Source organism: Bos javanicus, chromosome 26 (assembly GCF_032452875.1).
Source record: "Bos javanicus breed banteng chromosome 26, ARS-OSU_banteng_1.0, whole genome shotgun sequence".
Classification (NCBI taxonomy): Eukaryota; Metazoa; Chordata; class Mammalia; order Artiodactyla; family Bovidae; genus Bos; species Bos javanicus.
Window position 1 is genome coordinate 40,239,333 of NC_083893.1, and position 21,474 is coordinate 40,260,806.

Sequence of the window (21,474 nt, forward strand, 5' to 3'; positions counted from 1 at the left end):
GTCATCCTCTGTCATCCCCTTCTCCTCCTGCCTTCAATCTTTCCCAGCAACAGGGTCTTTTCCAATAAATTAGTTCTTTGCATCAGGTTGCCAAAGTGTTGGAGTTTCAGTTTCAGCATCAGTCCTTCCAATGAATATTCAGGACTGATTTGCTTTAGGATTCACTGGTTTGATCTCTTTACAGTCCATGGGACTCTCAAGAGTCTTCCCCAACACCACAGTTCAAAAGCATCAATTTTTCAGCACTCAGCTTTCTTTATGGTCCAACTCTCACATCTCACAGCTCTTACTAGGATGGCTATTGATTAAAAAAAAAAAAGACAGCAAATGTTGGCAATAATGTGGAGAAATTGGAACCCTAGTACACCTTGGTGGGATGGCATGGTTTTTAATATTTTGTTAAATCTGCTAGCATGCTACCCGTGAATTTCAGCTTCTGTTGCAACATGCTATTTCCTCCAGGGAAAACTGGGAATTCCTCAGGGGTGTATAATACTCCATCACCAGGGCTAAAAGCTATCTTCACCATGAGTGTCTGACAAAGAACTCGCCACCACCAGCCTAGCAGGCAGAATACAGATCAGTATGGAGTGGCTCTGAATGTGTTATCTTCAGTTATGCCTATAGGATGTGAACTTTATTACAGAGTAGATTTAATTTTCTGAGTAGGAAGTACAAAGTGCTCCTCCAGGAAATTTGAACATATTTTGTTGTTATTGTTCAGTTGCTAAGTCATGTGTGACTCTTTGAAACCACATGAACTGCAGCATGCCAGGCTTCCCTGTCCTTCACTATCTCCCTGAGTTTGCTCAAACTCATGTCCATTGAGTCAGTGATCACACATTTAGGCAGAGTAAAAAGTCAACCATGACTTCAGGCTCTGGAGTTCTTCATTCTAAAATGGATCGGCAGGGTTACCTTGGTGGCTCAGCTCTTAGAGGAAGTTGAGTATTTCGTGAAGCATCAAGGACCCCACGTTTCTCAAAAAATTCGAGGAAGAATCTTGTTTCCCAGGCAACAGCATTTTTATTGCTGACTCTCGGCTGGCTCCCCACAAATTAATCATGAATATAAATGAAAATGCTTCTCTGGGTAAGTGATTGCTGCCCTCCTGGGCCTGTTAGGTTAGTAGTGGAGAAATGGAGAGCTGAAAGCGGTCTTAAGAAAATCAATGGCACAACTCAAGACTAAGTGTCCAGATAATAGCTGAGGGGCTGAAATGTTGGTCAAAACAGGGTCTGCCAGACTCAGATGCTACAGAGCAGGAATTGCTTTCACAGGAGCTTGATGTTTCCTGATAGGAGGCCTTCTGCATTTAATGACATCCCTGATGGGGAGTGTGGACTGCTCATCGGCCCTTGGCAAAGAATGCTTTCAGACACCGCTTGCACCAATATTTTATTGCTATGATTTAAGTTTTAGAGTATGTATTATTTCCAGTGTCAAAAGATGTCAGCCTTTAGGTATTTTAGGCTTCAGTAACAGAAAACCAACTCACTCTGAATTCAACTGAAAATCCACTTACACAAGAGAAAGTCTGAAGATAGGGTGAGCCTTAGGGTACCTGACATCGGGCTCAGGATATAACTGAACCTAAAGCTCTTTCCACGACTCTCCTCTGATGTCCAGAGTCAATTGCATCGTAAATTTCCTCCTGCTCATAGGGTGGCTTTAGCAATAACTAGGACTAATTCTCCCTTGTTCATATCCAAGAGGAGAAATGGTGAGTTGTTTCTCAAAGTCTCTCAGAGGACCAAGGAAGAATGTTCTCAGAAATCTCCAGCAAAACACTTCTCATATTTTACTGGCCAGAAGTGTACATGTGTGTGTGTGCTCAGTTGTTCAGTCATGTTTGACTCTTTGTGATCCCATAGACTGTAGCCTGCCAGGCTCCTCTATCCACGGAATTTTCCAGGCAAGAATACTAGAGTGGCTTACCACTTCCTCCTCTAGGGGATCTTTCTGACCCAGGGATCAAACCTGCATATCTTGTGTCTCCTGCATTGGCAAGCACGTTTTTTACCAGAGTCACCTGGAAAGCCCAGGCAGAAGCATATTTCATGTCAATTCCTGAAACAGCCACTGATAAAGAGGAAGAGGACTCACTTGAAGCGATCAGGCCCAAGCTTACAGCCAAAGGTAGTGAAACCAGTGTCTCCTGGGGTTTATGGATTATTTGGGAAGGGGTACACAGGCTTCCCTTGTAGCTCAGTTGGTAAAGAATATGGCCTGCAGTGCAGGAATCCTGGGTTCAATCCCTGGGCCGGGAAGATCCTCTGGAGAAGGAAATGGCAACTCACTCCCGTATTCTTGCCTGGGAAATCTCATGGACAGAAGAGCCTGGTGGGCTGCAGTCCATGGGGTAGCAAAGAGTTGGGCACGACTAGATGACTAACACTTACTTACACTAACACAGCTGAATCAGGTCTGAGTCCTATTAGATGGGACTCAAAGGAATTACATGACAGGCAGCCGTGTATTTAGCTAGTGCTAACTAGCTAAAAGTTTGAACAGCCCCCTTTCCTTTCCAGGCCTCACTGTCAACACAAATACTCTTTCTAGTTTAATTCTTACTTCCACTTCTCTGTTATGGATGGAATGCTTGTATCCACGCGAAGTTCATATGTAGAAATCTTCACTCCCAATGTGATGGGGCCTGTGGAAGGGACCCCTAGTCATTTTGGCTGCCTAGGTTGGGCCTCATATAGGAGCAGGAGAGGAAGGGCAGCAGTTAGGGGAGAGCATGGTTTCCCAAGAGGATAGATCTGATTCATGGGGGCCACTGGGAAGGCTTGTGCAGTTTTCAGAGCATAAAGGAAATTTTTACTGCACTCGACACACTCCATTTTAGAGGAATAGGTACTGTTCAGGGATGGACAATTTCCCCTTAATTTAAAAACTGATGTGTTATTATTGCTTCCTTGAATCACTTAAGTTCATATTAAAGTACTTCCTACCTCCTGTTGTAGATTAATGAGCCCTAATGCAAATCCTGCAGTATAGCCCTGATGTGAATATATTACCATAGAAAGACTCTTCTTATGAGCTGAATAAAGCAGAGAGTCAATGGATTCCTCAATCACAGACACCATAAATGTCTTCAATAATGGCTGCTCTATTGGCCCTTTCTGTTTTGGCCTCAGGAGTAACTCACGTCTTCTGCTTCCCAAGCCCACAGAGAGTGCTCAGCTAGGACAGGCAAGACTCAGTAGGAGAACATTTTAATATCACGGCCATTTTACTACATTCTTTCCTGGTAGCTCAGATGGTACAGAACCTGCCTGCAATGTGGGAGACCTGGGTTCGATCTCTGGGTCAAGAAGATTCCCCTGGAGAAAGGAATGGCAACCCACTCCAGTATTCTTGCCTGGAGAATTCCATGGACACAGGAGCCTGGTGGGCTACAGTCCATGGGGTCACAAAGAGTCAGACATGACTGAGCAACTAACACTTACCCTCTGGTGGCTCAGGCTGTAAAAAATCTGCCTGCAATGCCAGAGACCAGGGTTCAATCCCTGGGTCAGGAAAGTTCCTCAGAGAAGGGAATGGCAACCCACTCCAATATTCTTGCCAGGAGAACTCTATGGATAGACAAGCCAGGTGAGCTACAGTCCACGGGGTCACAAAGAGTTGGACACTACTGAGTAACTTTGAGAGAATATTTGTATTTGTAACTATGTACATATACCTAGTAAGAAATACAAATTTTTAGTGTACTGCTTCTCAATAAACAGCATTGTTACTCAGTTCATCAAGATTTATAAAATGTCCCTTTGTACAATTATGCAAGAATCCTAGTGGTTTTCCCTTTTAAATACCTTAAGTGAAATTTAAACCTGTATCCTACAGAGAATTAACTTTCATGACCACTGCATTCTGCCACGAAGAAGATTTATGACTTTTCCTTCTCTTTATTGAAACCCTTTGTGCAAACGAGACAGATATGAGAGACATAGCCCACAAAAAAGTCAGGTGTCACTTTCCTAGTGAATTTGCCTGGAAACCCCTAGACATTAACTTCACCCTCAAAACAGCATCCTTCAAAGGAAGGCGCTGAATTCTCAATAATCAGCTTGTTTGGTGACCACCTGGTGGGTCTGTCTTGAGGCAGACTCGTGGGTCTCACAGCTGCCTCCTGCCATCTGGACCAGACTCCCAGGTGTTGAGCTCAGTGACACCCAAGGGACCAGCAAAGACCAGAAAAGACAGGGAATCCCAGGCTCCCCGTGGGGACTATGTAGATAGTGAGTGCAGATTCTGGGAGACAGCTCCTGCTGCACCAGTGTCCCCATGGGAAAAACAGCAGGCCAGTGAGAGGAGCAGGATAAGCAGGAAGGAGGAAAGACACCGCCAGTCCTGGTACCTGGCTCCGCTCCAGACTTGGAAGCACCTGGGGACTTCAGAAAGGGCTCCTCGTCTTCAGTTTCCTTGATCGACACCAGGCCTAGAGTCGGGTGTGTCGTGACAAACACAGAACACTGCACTGTCAAATGGTAGTCTGGTGGTTAAGCAATGAAAGACCTGCTTTTGTTGTATGAAAAGGGCATACAATGGGCGATGCACTTGATTACCGTAGAAGATGTTAAATTTCTGTATTTCCCCAAATTCACCAAATAAAGGGCAAATTAAATTAGGGAAATATTTGCAAATGACTATATCTCAGTACTGAGTGGAAAAGAGAGTAAAATTAGTTCTTAGACGATGACCTGAATTTTATAAAAAAATACGCATTTTTTAAAGGAAGAAATATTTAGCCATTTCCTTCTCCAATGCATGAAAGTGAAAAGTGAAAGTGAAGTCACTCAGTCGTGTCCAACCTTCAGCGACCCCATGGACTGCAGTCTTCCAGGCTCCTCCATCCATGGGATTTTCCAAGCAAGAGTACTGGAGTGGGGTGCCATTGCCTTCTCCGTAGTCACTTAAAAGAAGCCTTAAAAGAATATTACCAGTAATCATATAATAATATTTTTTTATATTTATGCTCTTCTGGAACTCCCATATTTTCTACAATAAGCACTTACTTATTTTGTAATTTAGAAAATTTTTAATACTAAAATAAAAGACAATTATACTCATTCCTGTGGATTATTTTAGGAAAATAACAGAATTAAAACCAACTCTAAGCATGAAGATCTTCACTGTAGCTTTATCTTTTTTATTAAAATGGAAATAATTTAAATATCAGCAGATAGTGAAATAGCTAAATAAATCATTGTTTATCTATTCTATGAAATACTGTGAATTAATTTGAATAATAATTATGATGACTATATAAGTATTATAAGTATACTTATTATGTGAAAGTACTAGTTGCTCAGCATGTCTGACTCTTTGCGACCGAAAGGATTGTAGCACAACAGGCTCCTCTGTCCATTGAATTCTCCAGGCAAGTGTACTGGAGTGGGTTGCCATTTCCTTCTCTAGGAGATATTTCTGACTCAGGGATCAACCTGGGTTTTCCACATTGCAGGCACATTCTTTATGGTCTGAGCCACTAGAGAACCCCATACTTATGATAGAAGGGTCAAAAAAAGATTAATAAAACGTATGCACATTATGAAAGTATGAAATATATCTTTATTTGAACAGGATTGCAAGAAAAATGTAAAATAAATGCAAAAAGGCAAAACGGTTGTCTGAAGAGTCCTTACAAATAGATGAGAAAAGGAGAGAAGCTAAGGGCAAAGGAGAAAAGGAAAGATATACCCATTTGAATGCAGAGTTCCAAAGAATAGCAAGGAGAGATAAGAAAGCCTTTCTCAGCAATCAATGCAAAGAAATAGAGGAAAACAATAGAATGGGAAAGACTAGAGATATCTTCAAGAAAATTAGCGATACCAAGGGAACATTTCATGCAGAGATGGGTGCAATAAAGGATAGAAAAGGTATGGACCTAACAGAAGCTGAAGAGATTAAGAAGAGGTGGCAAGAATACACAGAAGAACTATACAAAAAAGATCTTCATGATCCAGATAACCACGATGGTATGATCACTCACCTAGAGCCAGACATCCTGGAATGTGAAGTCAAATGGGCCTTAGGAAGCATCACTATGAACAAAGCTAGAGGAGGTGATGGAATTCCAGCTGAGCTATTTCAAGTCCTAAAAGATGATGCTGTGAAAGTGCTGCACTCAATATGCCAGCAAATTTGGAAAACTCAGCAGTGGCCACAGGACTGGAAAAGGTCAGTTTTCATTCCAATCCCAAAGAAAGGCAATGCCAAAGAACGTCAAAACTACTGCACAATTGCACTCATGTCACACGCTGGCAAAGTAAAGCTCAAAATTCTCCAAGTGAGGCTTCAACGGTATGTGAACCGAGAACTTCCAGCTGTTCAAGCTGGATTTAGAAAAGGCAGAGGAACTAGAGATCAAATTGCCCACATCCATTGGATCATAGAAAAAGCAAGAGAATTCCACAAAAACATCTACTTCTGCTTCCTTGACTATTCCAGCGTCTTTGACTGTGTGGATCACAACAAACTGTGGAAAATTCTGAAAGAGACAGGAATACCAGACCACTTGACCTGCCTCCTGAGAAATCTGTATGCGGGCCAAGAAGAAACAATTAGAACCAGACATGAAACAACAGACTGGTTCCAAATAGGAAAAGGAGCACGTCAAGGCTGTATATTGTCACCTTGCTTATTTAACTTATGTGCAGAGTACATCATGAGAAATGCTGGGCTGGAAGAAGCACAGGCTGGAATCAAGATTGCAGGGAGAAATATCAATAACCTCAGATATGCAGATGACACCACCCTTATGGCAGAAAGTGAAGAGGAACTGAAGAGCATCTTGATGAAAGTGAAAGAGGAGAGTGAAAAAGGTGGCTTAAAACAACTTTCAAAAAACAAAGATCATGGCATCTGGTCCCATCACTTCATGGTAAATAGATGGGGAAACAATGGAAACAGTGACAGACTTTATTTTCTTGGACTCCAAAATCACTGCAGATGGTGACTGCAGCCATGAAATTAAAAGTTGCTTGCTCCTTGGAAGAAAAGCTATGACCAACCTAGACAGCGTATTAAAAAGCAGAGATAATACTTTGCTGACAAGGGTCTGTCTTGTCAAAGCTATGGTTTTTCTAGTAGTCATGTATGGATGTGAGAAATGGATCATAAAGAAAGCTGAGCGCTGAAGAATTGATGTTTCTGAACTGTGGTGTTGGATAAGACTCTTGAGAGTCCCTTGGACTGCAAGGAGATCCAGCCAGTCCATCCTAAAGGAAATCAGTCCTGAATATTCATTGGATGGACTGATGCTGAAGCTGAAACTTCAATACTTTGGTCACCTGATGGGAAGAACTGACTCATTGGAAAAGACCCTGATACTGGGAAAGACTGAAGGCAGGAGGAGAAGGGGATAATAGAGGATGAGATGGTTGGATGGCATCACTGACTCAATGGATTTTAGTTTGAGTAAACTCTGGGAGTTGGTGATGGATGGGGAGGCCTGGCGTGCTGCAGTCCAGGGGGTCGCAAAGAGTTGGACATGACTGAGTGACTGAACTGAACTGAATATAAAATTCACATTAGCAAGTAAAGATTATGGACACATTTTTCTCTTTTTAAAAACTGTGATATTGTTCTTAATATTTCAAGAGAGTAAAACTAGATGCTCTTAAATAAACACTTTCAGGAAATGTCAGGGGGCTTACAAGTTCACTTTTTTATCGTATGCTGGCTTCTAGGACTCTGGATTTAGTCTGTCTACACTCAAAACTAGGGCAGACTTTGAATTACAAGCCAGCCATATACCCTGGGTAGGAACACAAATATGACACTTAGAAGTGTCAAAATGGCATTTGTTTTTAGTTGCAACAACTGGAAGATTCTGTGAAAGACCAGAAACCCTTAAGCCTGTTAGAGTGTCTCACAGTCTATTTCTACCCAGATTCAAGCTTGTTAAGAATGTGTAATCAATAGAATTACTTCTTCTCAAGAAAGCATGCTTGTGCACCAGCTACAAGTTTGTAAAGTTAATCTAATTTATGAAATGCTATTCCATGAGCTCAATATTAAGATATTGTTTATTTGGACTAATAAAAGTCTGATGAATGAATCAAATAAGGATGTCCTCTAGCTTATTCTTCCATTAAAAACAGCCAGTAACTAGATAAACACACACTGACAGAGCCCCAGTGATCCTGCTGCTGCTGCGACCCCATAGACAGCAGCCCACCAGGCTCCCCCGTCCCTGGGATTCTCCAGGCAAGAACACTGGAGTGGGTTGCCATTTCCTTCTCCAATGCATGAAAGTAAAAAGTGAAAGTGAAGTCACTCAGTCATGTCCGACTCTTAGCGACCCCATGGACTACAGCCTACCAGGCTCCTCCGTCCATGGGATTTTCCAGGCAAGAGTACTGGAGTGGGGTGCCATCACTTTCTCCACCAGTGATCCCAGGAATTAGTTTTGCCTGCAGGTCAATTATGTGGACCAGCTGGAAAGAGAGAGGGGGCCCGAATGGGTGCACACCTGGCTCCTTGCCCTTAATAGCCAGGACAACCATCACACTGGAGAATCTTGCATACCATATTTCAAACCCTAAATTTGCCCTAAGTCACAGAGCTAGGAGGTGGCCGGACCAGAACAGGATTCCCACCTGTCTGTCTGTCTGTCTGTCTAACCACAAAGCTCTTGCCCTTTCCAGCAACACCTGACTGCCTCTCCTTGTGCTCAGGATGTAAGAAAAACACATCCCTCACACAGCTTCCTCAGGAGAAATCCATTTCACCATGACTGCTTTTCTCAGAAACCTCCTTCAGTCTAATAAACCTCAATTGCCAAGTCATAAAGTGCAGTGACTGATCCATTATACTGTAATAATTACCTATAATATGTGCAGACACAAAAAGAGATCAATAATAAGAGTAGTCAGACAATAAATCGGACTGATGATCATCCACAAGGAAGTAAAGGGTGGGTGGAAGGTATTTAAGGAAAAACCCAAGAAAGATAAATAGATGCCAATCTAGGCTGTCAGTCTAGTACCCCCTCCTGTTCATCCAGTCCCCCCCTTAGCTGCCGACTGTGCCTCCCATGTTCCTGGGTGCCTTTCCTTTAAAATGCATTGACTGCACAAAGTGCGGACACTTAGCCCCAGTTTCATCCCTGGCGACAATGCACAACCATACCTAAACCTCATATGAGAGCAGTTCTGTATCCTGGACTGAGCCCTGAGTGTATGGAAGTTCACCTCTTTCACTGACCAGAAATGTGATCTTGGGTAAATCCCCCCTCCTTTCGGAGGCTGAGTTTCTTTATCTAGAACTTGGAGTTGGAAATACCTACCACTGATGAAACAGGGTTGGTTTGCAGTTCAAATGCTTTCATTTAAAATAAGACAGGATTGACCAATTTAAAATAGCAGTGTTATAAGAAAAATAATCTAACTAATGTAGTAAATGTCATGGCCCATATTGATGCTAGAGGCAGTGGGAAGCTAAGTGACCAACTGTCAGCAAAGGGGTTTGAGTAAAGACACAGCCTGAGAAGGGAAGGAGATCCAAGTCTGGAAAAGAAGGGGACATCGTTATCCTGAAAGATATACAAGTTGTAGTCTTTTAAAGCTAATTCCTGAGGCTACAGACTTGAGCTCCAGACTGCATCGTAAGCACGATATGACTGCAAGGTGGTCAGAGGAACACCAGTTAGGGCTTGCCTGGCAGCTCAAACAGCCTATGTCTTTGGCTATGAGTATGGACAGCCTGGCTTTTTAGAAAGAGCTGAGTTAGCCCCTTCAGAGCCAAGGTCATCATGGTCCATCCAGAACTGCGATTCCCCAAACCCTGTCTGATACATTCACTGTTGTGATCCCTTAAAGCCCTGGTCTTAAAGCAAATCACTGTGGTTTTGGTATCCCCATGAGTGACTCAGCAAATCCAACTCCACTTTTAGCCAAATTCTCATTACTTCTTCTCTTGCAGGATACACCTTAGAGAGGGAAGATCTTTCTACAAATTTAAGGGAGCTTAGAGGGACTTGGGCACCCCATGAGTGGCGCCAAGGAATGGGTCTCCAAGACTCTAAGAGTCTTGGAGAAGACTCTTGAGGGTCCCTGGGACTGCAAGGAGATAAAACAAGTCTATCCTAAAGGAAATCAGTTCTGAATATTCATTGGAAGGACTGATGCTGAAACTAAAACTCCACTACTTTGGTCACCTGATGTGAAAGAGTAAACTCATTGGAAAAGACCTTGATGCTGGGAAAAATGGAAGGCAGGAGGAGAAGGGGACAAAAGAGGATGATATAGTTGGATGGCATCATGGACTCGATGAACACGAGTTAGAAAGCTTCAGGACTTGGTGATGGACAGGGAAGCCTGGTGTGCTGTAGTCCATGGGGTCACAAAGGGCTGGACACGACTGAGTGACTGAACAGACTGAGCTTAGTTGTGGGTGGGGACTTCCCTGGTAGCTTAGCTGGTAAAGAATCCACCTGCAATGAAGGAGACTCCTGTTCGATTCCTGGGTTGGATCCCTTGGAGGGGGGCATGGCAACCCCCTCCAGTATTCTTGCCTGGAGAATCCCCATGGACAGAGGAGCCAGGAGCCCAGCAGGCTACAGTCCTCAGGGTGGAAAAGTGTTGGACACGACTGAGTGACTAAACACAGCACAGCTTAGAGGGCCAGTGCTATCCCACCCCCTACCCCTAAAAAAGGACCTATATTTATATTCCAGCTCTGTCAGTAAATTATAAGGCACTTAGGAATATAAGTGCTGTGTTAGGTTCTTTAATATATTATCTAACATTATGCTTTTAATGATCTAAGGATAATTAACCCCTCCCTCTAATAATAGAAGAAAAGGAGGCTTAATGAATTCAAATGATCTGCCCAAAGTCACAATAAATGCCCTTCTATTACTGACACTAACCTTTCAAGACACCTAGGACCAAAAGAAGGAAATCCGGTGTGAGGATCAAAGAAAAGGCTTAGCTAATTTGGAGAAGGCAATGGCACCCCACTCCAGTACTCCTGCCTGGAGAATCCCATGGATGGAGGAGCCTGGAAGGCTGCAGTCCATGGGGTCGCTGAGGGTCGGACACGACTGAGTGACTTCACTTTCACTTTTCACTTTCATGCATTGGAGAAGGAAATGGCAACCCACTCCAGTGTTGTTGCCTGGAGAATCCCAGGGATGGGGGAGCCTAGTGGGCTTCGGTCTATGGGGTCACACAGAGTCGGACATGACTGAAGTGACTTTGCAGCAGCAGCAACATGGAAAGTCCTTAGTTTACTGCCTAGCATGTGGTAATTCCCAATAAATGATATCTGGTATTAGTAATAGCAGTTCATTACAGGAACCATTAACGGATCACATACAGTGCATGGTTGCCATTGAAAAATTTTCGAATTCTGGCTATTCATCTCATTCACTCTCTCCATTCATCCAGTAAATCCTATACATTCTCTTACTCTTTTTTTGCAGATCATGGAAACTTATTCTTAAATCCACAATCTCATTTATTCTATAAACTCCATAGGGCAGAGACTTTGTATCCTCTTCCTCACTATATCCCCAACACCTACAACAGTGCCTGGCATTGGTTCGGTTCAGTTCAGTTCAGTTGCTCAGTCGTGTCCAGCTCTTTGCGTTCAATCGTGTCTGACTCTTTGCGACTCCATGGACTGCAGCACGCCAGGCCTCCCTGTCCATCACCAACTTCCAGAGCTTACTCAAACTCATGTCCATTGTGTCCGTGATACCATCCAACCATCTCATCCTCTGTTGTCCCCTTTTCCTCCTGCCTTCAGTCTTTTCCAGCATCAAGGTCGTTTCAGATGAGTCAGCTCTTCACATCAGGTGGCCCAAGTATTGAAGTTTCAGCTTCATCAGTCCTTCCAATGAACATTCAGGACTGGCTGGATCTCCTTGCAGTCCAAGGGACTCTCAAGAGCCTTCTCCAACACCACAGTTCAAAAGCATCAATTCTTCGGCGCTCAGCTTTCTTTACAGTCCAACTCTCTCATCCGTACATGACTACTGGAAAAACCACAGCCTTGACTAGACATTGGTAGTTTTTCTAAGTTAACTGATTGAAGGCAAAAGGCTAATTGGGACTTTTAGCTCTTGCTTTTCACTATTGTCATCAGGACACATAGGCTTACATTTTCATCAGGGCACATAGGCTTACGCAGTCCCAGTCTTAAGAAAACAGATGTGACCCCAGGCAACACCTTTTCCTTCAAGGCACAACCAGATACTATACAGAGCCTCGGAACCCCAAGGTGGCGGAACCCTGAAGCAGGCGGAACATAGGAGTGACGGAAACTGAAGGCAACGGAATCGGAAGCGGTGGAACCTCGGATTTAGCGGAACCAAAGCGCGGCGCCCAAGGAGTCACCCGGACTCTGTTTGGAACGGAAGCCCAGTGGCCGGCAGCTTCCTGGTTGCGCGGCGGCTCTGAGGGCCCAGTTTAGCCGTGGCGATGTTGCCCTACACCGTGAATTTTAAGGTGTCGGCGCGCACCCTCACCGGGGCTCTCAATGCCCACAACAAGGCGGCGGTGGACTGGTGAGGGCGCCGGGTTCCGAGGCCGCCAGGCTCGGCCAGGAGTCTCTGAGGGGAAGGGGGAAAGAACAAGCGGTTTCATCCGCCTGCTTAGTTTCTCTTCAAGACTGGACGCTGCCTTCACACTTTAGAGATTTTCATTTTTAAATGCCGGCTTTCTGTTGTTACTATAAAAGCTGTAAAAATCCCCATATGGGAACTTACCGTGGGTGGATATACTTGCCCTCGTTCTCTCATCTCTTGTTTCTCTTCGCTCGTTCCCCTCACCTTCCTCACCGTCCCCATTCCCCACTCTTACCCTCTCCTCCCAAGTCTCCGGGCTTCTCGCCCCCATGTCAGTTCCGTTCTTCCCCAGTTCTGTCTTCTTTTTCTCTCATCCCCGTTTCTTAACCTGTATCCATTCAACAGTGTGCTGGACGCTGTGCCAGGACCCTGGGCTCTCGCCAACTCTTCATTTCACCTTTATCTTTTTACTATAAAATGACAACGATAATTAATAACCAGGCAAATATAAAGCAGACTGCTTGTAGCTGTGGCTCCTGGGAAGGTTGGCAAGAGTACAGAAACTTCCTGTTGAGTGTTCATCTTTTTATCTGGTTGGAGGGACCAGGGCTCATCACAGAGCGTGGAGTGTGATCCCACGCACTCTGTGGATGCTTGGCATTCGGGGTTGAGTAAGACGAGGGATAAGCTCTCGAAGACAAATAGACGACCCGAGTCGCTTTATATGTCTTTACACCTCTACAGGCATATCTCTCAGAACTTAATTTTTTTATCCGGGAAAAAAAAAAATTTCAACAAGTTTTGTTTTTTAAAGCTTAGCTAGACCTTTTCTATTTAAATGGTAAAATGTAATGTGCTAGCCTTTGGGCTTACATAATAATTTTATTAATGGCGGTGCCTATTGGTTAGATTTATCTGTTGTTTAGGATGCCTTTTGGCAAGAGAGAAGTTGTTTTGCTTTGCTCTTAACTTAAATGTTAACACTTTTTGTTAGGGGCTGGCAAGGTTTAATTGCTTATGGATGTCATTCGCTTGTGGTAGTGATTGATTCCAATACTGCTCAAACGCTTCAAGTTTTAGAAAAGCATAAAGCTGATGTTGTCAAGGTAAGTCAGATCCTACTTCCACCCTATCATAAATTGTCTGTTCTAAAGTTTTAAATATCGCTGGAATCTCATTAAAGTCATATGTAGAAATGTTGAGTAGGTTTTACATGTGATACTCTTATTTGGGGTAGCCTAATATTTACATATCGGGTTTTCCGAATGGCTCAGTGGTAAAGAACCCACCTGCCAATGCAGGAGTCTCAGGTTTGATCCCTGGGTCAGGAAGATCCCCTGGAAGAGGAAGTGGAACACACTCCAGTATTCTTGCCTAAAGAAATCCATGGACAGAGGAGCCTGGCCCGCCACAGTCCATGGGGTCACAAAGAGTTGAACAAGACTGATCACACATGCGCATGCAGTATTTCCATGTATAATGTCGCATCAGTATTGAACTATTAAATGCTAGTTCTTAGGTCATTTTAATGCTAGTGGAAAACACTAATTTTGTCCTGTACTGCACCACTCATTTCACTCATTAGTTTTGAGCATCTAGTATGTGCTAAGAGTATAGAGATGAGAAAGCCCTCAAGCAATTCATTGTCTAGCGAGGAAGAGTGAGAAGAAAACTTACAAATACAGTGTGGTAAGTGAGACCTGTTTCATATGCTATGGGAAGACGAAGGGACTACAGGTCACCTGGTTGTAGGGATCAGAGGAGGGCTCAGAATTCTTTTCATTTTAGGGACTAGTAAACAGTAGCTGGCTGAGTGAAAAATTAGGAAGTGCACTGCAGGAGAAAAGGAGAATAGACTCAAAAGGAAGCAGTGTGTGTAAAGGATGGCCAAAAGATGGAATACACATGTAATCAGTAGGAGTGATGAAAGAAGGCAGCCGGAGAAAGTCACCTACCCTGAAAGGTTTATAAGATTATGATGGACTTTGGATTTTTAAGTAGGAGATTGACTTGATCATATTTTCATTTTAGAAAAACTCACTCTGGCAGTAGTGGAAGATCTGTTGGAAAAAGGCAAGACAATGCAATGGGATCATTTAGGAGAATTGTAGTAATTTTGGCAGGAAATCCTTAGGGCCTAAAATAAAGAGGAGACATAAAGGAGTCAGATTTAGGAGCTCTCTAAGAAGTGAACTTGATAATGTTTATAGTAAACAGTCTTAATCAACAGAATGACCCCAATGCAGGAACCCCCGGTTTGATGCCTGGGTCAGGAAGATCCACTGCAGAAGGGATAGGCTACCCACTCCAGTATTTCTGGGCTTCCCTGGTGGTTCAGAAGGTAAAGAATCCTCCTGTAGTGTGGGAGACCTGGGTTCATCCCTGGGTTGGGAAGATTCCCCTGGAGAAGGGAATAGCTACCCATTCCAGTATTCTGGTCTGGTGAATTCCATGGACAGAGAAGCCTGGCAGACAACAGTTCATAGGTTCTCAGAGTTGGACGTGACTGAGCAACTTTCACTTTAGAGGTGAACTTTACAGTGAACAGTCTTAAGGGAGAATCAGAATGACTCGAGGTTTCTGTATGAGTAGCTGAATGGTAGTATTGTTTTGATGACGTGACTGTGTGAAGTCAGTGTTTAAGGTGCAAAGTCTGAGACGCCTGGGGCAATTGAATTATACTGATCTGAAATTTTAGGAAAGATGTTATTATTGGAGATGGAGATCTGGGGTCTTTTATTGGTTGTTAACTGTTTTATTGAGATACTCATACCATAAAATTCATGCATTTAAAGCATACAGTTCCATGGTTTTCAGTATATCCAGAGTTGTGTAGCCATCACCACTATCAATTTCATAACCCTGCAAAGAAACCATGTATGCCTTAGCAGTTGCCACCTAGCCCCTTTCCCTTCATCCCTGGGCAGCCACTAATCTGCTTTCTGTTCTGTAGATTTGTCTGTTCTAGACATTTGAAATGAATGAGATGGTGCAGTGTGTGCTTGGCATCTTTCGCCTAGCATAACGTTTTTCAAGATTCATCCATGTCACATGGCTTGTGTCAGAACTCTGTTCCTTTTTATCGCTAAATAATATTCCAGTGATACAATCCATCAATATTTATTGATGGATATTTGGCATATCTCACTTTTTAGGTATTAGGAACAATGCTGCCATGAACATTTGTGTACAGTTTGTTTGTGTGAACCCGTGTTTTCATTTCTCTTGAGTATATAGCCTCAAAGTAGAATAGCTGACTCACATGGTAACTTTATATTTAACTTTTGAGGAACTGCCAGACTGTTTTTTCTCAAAGAGGCTTCAATATTTTACATGCCCATAGCAGTGTATGAGGGCTCTAATTTCTCCTCAAACTCAACATCTGTCCTTTTGATTATAGCCCTCCTAGGGGGTATGAAGTGGTTCTCATTGTGGTTTTGGTTTGTGTTTCCTTAATGGCTAATAGTGTTTAGCATCTTTTCATGTGCTTAGTGGCCATTTGTAGATATTCTTTGAAAAATGTCTATTCATTCCTTTGCCCATTTTAAAATTGTATTTTTTAAAACTTTGGAGTTGAAAGAATTCTTTATGGTTCTAGATACAAGTCCCTTATCAGATATATGCCTTGGCAAATATTTTCTCTCATTCTGTGATAGTGCCCTCTGAAGCACAGAAGTTTTAAATTTTGATGTAGGCTGTAACAAAGAACCATTGCTTTTCCCAGTGTCAAGAAGATTTATATCTTTGTTTTTGTCTAAGGATATTATGATTTTAGCTCTTATATTTGGGTTTTAGATCCATTTTGAGTTAATTTTTGTATGTAATGTGCAAAAGGGAAATATACAGGGGATTTTTTTTTTAATGTCTACATGTATCCTATGATCTTGCTAAACTCATTAGATTTAGTAACTTGAGTGTTATTGTTTTGTTTTTCTTACGTAGACAGTAATGTTATCTGCAGATAATGACAGCTTGGATTTTTCACTAGTAATCTGGTGTCTTTTCTTTCTTTTCCTTGTCCTCTTGTGTTGATTGGGACCTCTACTACAGTGCTTAGGACTGAGGGAGAATGCCTTTGTCTTACCCTGAACCTAGGAAAAAAGCATTCAGTCTTTCACCATCAAGTCTAATGTTGAATATAGGTTTTGTTTTTTAATTTTTTTGTTTTTGGGGAAGAAATATTATATCTCCCCCCATTTCTGTCTTTTTTGCAGTTCTGGAGTTTTCATTTCTTAGTATAGATGTGTGTTTCAGTCTGGTGTCATATTCCTTTTGGCTAAAGAATTTCCTTCAAGTCCTTGAGGCATGTATCTGATATTGGTTGATCCTTTCTGATTTTATTTGTCTGAGAAACTGTTTCACCAGTACTTTTTTTTTTTTCCTTGTAGTGCTTTAAAGATCACTCAATTATCTCCCAGAGTAATTTTTGTTGGGAAATTTTTGTCTTTGTTTCTCTGTATGCAGTGTATCTTTTCTCAGCTCCTTATCTTGATTTTCAGCAGTTTGATTATGATGTGTTTAGGTGATTTTTAAAAAATATATATACAGAGATGGAATTCAAGTACTACACACATATACACACACACACACACACCCACCCTACAATAATCTTATCTGTGGTAGTTTTATTCTGTAAAGTTGTTGGAAACACTGAATTAGCAAATACTGAAACACTGATTGCTCCTGGGGGAAATAATGCAATTTGGTTCCTAGTGAGCCTCTAGTTGCAATATTTTCATCAACTGATTGATATATAACCTTGTTTTATATGTGTTTCTGTTAAAAGACATCTTATTTATTATATACTGTTGATTTATTATCATTGAACTCATGGCCGACAGCACCATAACTCATGCCTGGACAGAGCTTATATTGTGTGTTTTTTCTGTAATGCATGGCACAGCTTCTTGTGCTTAGGAGCTCTAGACAGCACTTGAGCACTGCGCCGGGGACTGTTTTAAACAGTGAAGTCACAACCGGAAGCCCAGAAATGCAAAACACAGTAGTAAGTAGGCCTCAGAACAGACAGTGGTTACACCCTGAGAACTGCTGCAAGAGCGCCTTGTCAACCGCAGCTGGGGTGCTCTTGGGTGTTGAGTGACTCAGGTTTGTTACTGCTCTGCGTGTGTCCGTTAATGATGGTGAAAGCACTGCAGATACTGATTTTACAAATAAAATTACAAATGCGTTCCAGCGAGTAGGCAAATTCACAAATACAGTTTCTGTAAATAACGAGGAGGGAGAGTATACATACCTTCACACGTGTATAAAGTAAACATATACATATATACACATTCAAACATATATACATGCATATGTGCAGACACACATTCTCATTTAAAAAAAATTCTTGCCTGAGGAAAAGATGTGTCTCGTTAACACTGAAGTTCGGAACACTTTTGGCCATCTTTTTCATGAATGCTATTGGAATTGATTAGCATGCCTCCCTACCTAAGCATTTTCTCTGAGTGTGTTTACTTTTATGTGTACATACATGTGTGTGTCTGTGTACATAGGTATATCCCTATGTATTCAAATATAGGTATATATTTGAAGAGTCTGTGGTGTTCAGTTTGTTTACTAAACACATACTTGAATGTCAGCTGCAGGCACTGTGTTAGGGTCTGGGAATAGAAATGTGAGCAAGGCCCCATGATCCTGCCATGTGGAGCAGGACTGGTGATAGGTCAAAACAAAGTAAATAAAATAACTCCAGAGTATTATGTGGGAAATGATCCAAAGTAAACAAGTAGGAGCTAAAGAAGGGAGGTTGTAGCCAGGGAAGACCTTGGCTCAGAGGAAGGACTGTTTTATTCCTTATTCTGTCAGTGCTCAGTACTCAGGAATTAACCTGATTTGTGCTGGGATTCTTGTATTTTTTATTTAAAAAACTATTAATGTTATTATAAAAGTATGATGCATAAATTTATTTTTTTAGAGAAAAAACTGCTGCAATTTTTTTCCGATTTATGAGTGTTTACCCAGATTTTTTGTTTGCTTTTGTGTTTTCCTTTTGCAAGATTTTGGTAGCTCAAAGTTGTCTCCTTTTAATTAGAAGAATAGAGTGCAAGAGAAGATTCTTCTTATCAGTTTAGGATTTTACGTGTTCTGTCAGAATTAGATTTCATGGTCTTTACTGTGATTAGATGATATACCAGTGATCATACCATTTTAAGAGATAGTGTTCTGGAATTTTTGCCTGAATTCTCTAGATTATTAAGCCTGTGTCTCATTTCTGATATTTTAAAGGCAAGAAAGTTGTGATGTTTTCAAAACTATTTTAGTTCCGGCTTTAAAAAAATCATAATAAAAATGTCTGACTTTTGAGGAAGCTAATTTCCTATTTTTGTAATATAAGTGTAGAATGTAGCTTGAGATCTGGTCAGTGTTTTATGAAAATTATGTATGGTTTACATCCAGTGCACATATTTACTTGATTTGGTTTCTTCTTGATACTAGGTTAAATGGGCCAGGGAAAATTATCATCATAACATTGGCTCGCCATATTCCTTGCGCTTAGCTTCTGCTGATGTCAATGGAAAGATCATCGTTTGGGATGTAGCAGCAGGAGTAGCACAGTGTGAGATCCAAGAGCATGCCAAGCCTATTCAGGGTGAGGAAAGTCCTTGCTCCACCGAGCGTCTGTGTTAATACACTTACTGTTAGAGCGGTTGGTTTTTGTCCCTTTCATTTACTTTCATCACTTCTCAGTTAACTCTTGATTGTGTGTAGCCAGTTCTGTGGATCCGAATCTAGCTTTCTTTTCCCTATCAATATGCTCCTGGGCTTATTTCCTCAGATCTCAGTTGATTTGTGCTTTGGTAAAATGCATTAATTTCAGTTGAGCATGATGAGAAAACTTAAGCTCCTTATAAATGGTCTTGTAGATCTAAGCTATAAATAAACTCCCCAGAACTGCACCTTTGAATTAGCTCTCAATGCTTACTTTCTGCTAATAGAGATAAAATGCTATTCTCATTTTCATATATCAGTAGATCATTTGCTTGCTTATGTTACTGACCTAATCAATACAGCATTCCTGGCTTTGACTGCGTGGCTCTCTTGACTGGGTGAATCTTTTAAATGACTGTTAAAAAAACTTATTGAGTACTTACTGTACCTACTGAACTAGATCTTTATCTTCTTTATTGTCTTGAAAAAACGTGCAATTCTGTAAAGTCCCATTAAGTAACTCCACAAAAACATTAGGAGAGTCTGACATTGATCCTGGCTAGGACAAGTCTTTGACATAAAGTTTTAACTACTGAATAGTGTAAATTGCCTTGTATTTTCTTTGAAGCAATATTTCAGATTACTTGGAAATGTTGACCTCTAGATTCTAATGTTCAGGCAGCTCATTTTTATGTAAAATTAGTTTTCCCTGTCAATCTTGACACATAAACTTAGATGCAACATTGAAGAGGAGGGGGGAAGTTAAGATTTTAAGGATTATGAAAACACATACACACAACTAGATATAAAGGATGCATTAACCAAGTGTTTTAAAGTGGGTGATTTCTGAATTTTGTCTTTATTTATCTGGTCTTTGCAGATGTTCAGTGGTTATGGAATCAAGATGCTTCCCGGGATTTATTGCTTGCTATCCATCCGCCGAATTACATTGTGCTCTGGAATGCAGATACTGGCACCAAACTCTGGAAGAAGAGCTATGCTGATAACATTCTTTCTTTTTCTTTTGATCCTTTTGATCCCTCACATTTAACTTGTGAGTACTAGTTTTCTTGTGGAAAATGAATTGAGGTATTTGTAATATATATGGTTAACGCTATATACATAAGATACACATGCACGTACACCCATCATACATCTTAAAGTCAGACGCGCATCTAGTTCCTATCTTTTCAGTTCCTAGTAAAGATACTAAATCATAACCCATATTTTTTTCAAGTATTCTGATGATTAGAAATTTAAATCAGCAAGCTAGACCTTCAGTGTATGGAATTTATGATCAGAATTAGATTAGTCAGAGAACGAGAGAGTTGCTGTGTTATTCTAATTCAGACTTAATTAAATTTTTTTTCTAGGAACATCAAAAGAACCTGAGTCAAGGGTTTCATTTAGTCTGTGGCCAAATTCATTTCTTCCTTTTCAAAATATTGTTCTAATTCATTCCAAGCCTTTTGAGTGCCATAAACAGATGCATGTCAGGAACAGACTAAGCCCAAGGGAGTTTTTTCTTGTAGAGACTGTTTTTGCCAATATACTTTAATGTTTTACTGAGCCACTGATCTAAAAATTAGATTCTAGACAGATATTTTTGTGACTAAATATTTTTTATTCAGTTATCCAACAAATATTTCTTGAGCTTTTACTTGCTATATGCACGGAGTGTTCTGGGAGCCTGGAATATATCAGTGAATCAAGACAAGGATTCTTGCCTTCATAAAGTTTGCATTCTAGTGAGGAAGAATTAGGTGGTAACCTATGAGCATAATGAATTAGTACACTACAATGTATTATGAGTGGTATAAAAAATAAAACAAGATAAAGGGAGTGGGAGTGGGCTTGTTGTAATAGATAAAATGGTCAAGGTAGACTTCATTTTGATATTTGATGAACAACTTCAAAGAGATGAGGACATCTACTATGGTAAAGAATGTTTTCCCTGGATTTGAATGACTCAACATTCCAATTTGTATCCTCCAATATTTATTGAGGGGTATATGAGTTGATGGAGGGACAGAAGGTCAGACAAGTAGAAATCAAAATGGGAAACATAGCTGTATAAATAACTGCAATACGGTGTGTTTAGGGTTTGTGTGTGTAAATGTGTATATGTGAACGTATGTGTGCACTCACTGGGTTGCTGTGGAGGGCAGTGCTGTGGGAGCCCTGAGGAGAGCAGGCTTAGCTGACAGAGTCAGGGAGTGAGGACATCACAAAAGGAGGGGACAGACTTCGACCTTGAAGGATGCCTTCTATAATCTGAA

At 41.4% G+C, this 21,474-nt stretch overlaps 1 protein-coding gene across 5 annotated transcripts in view; it reads left to right on the forward strand.

Moving 5' to 3' along the window:
• Nucleotides 1-12,342: 12,342 nt before the first annotated feature.
• The window catches only part of WDR11 (WD repeat domain 11), a 59,394-nt gene continuing 50,262 nt past the window's right edge, over nucleotides 12,343-21,474 (forward strand). For 2 of the 5 annotated variants that reach the window (XM_061403663.1, XM_061403664.1), the window contains exons 1-4: nucleotides 12,343-12,523; nucleotides 13,518-13,629; nucleotides 18,983-19,136; nucleotides 20,076-20,249. In XM_061403663.1, the coding sequence (XP_061259647.1) occupies nucleotides 12,438-12,523; nucleotides 13,518-13,629; nucleotides 18,983-19,136; nucleotides 20,076-20,249 (526 nt within the window). In that variant the 5' untranslated portion in view covers nucleotides 12,343-12,437. The remainder of the gene's footprint in view (nucleotides 12,524-13,517; nucleotides 13,630-18,982; nucleotides 19,137-20,075; nucleotides 20,250-21,474) is intronic. The other 3 variants (XM_061403665.1, XM_061403666.1, XM_061403667.1) reach the window with 2 other exon arrangements.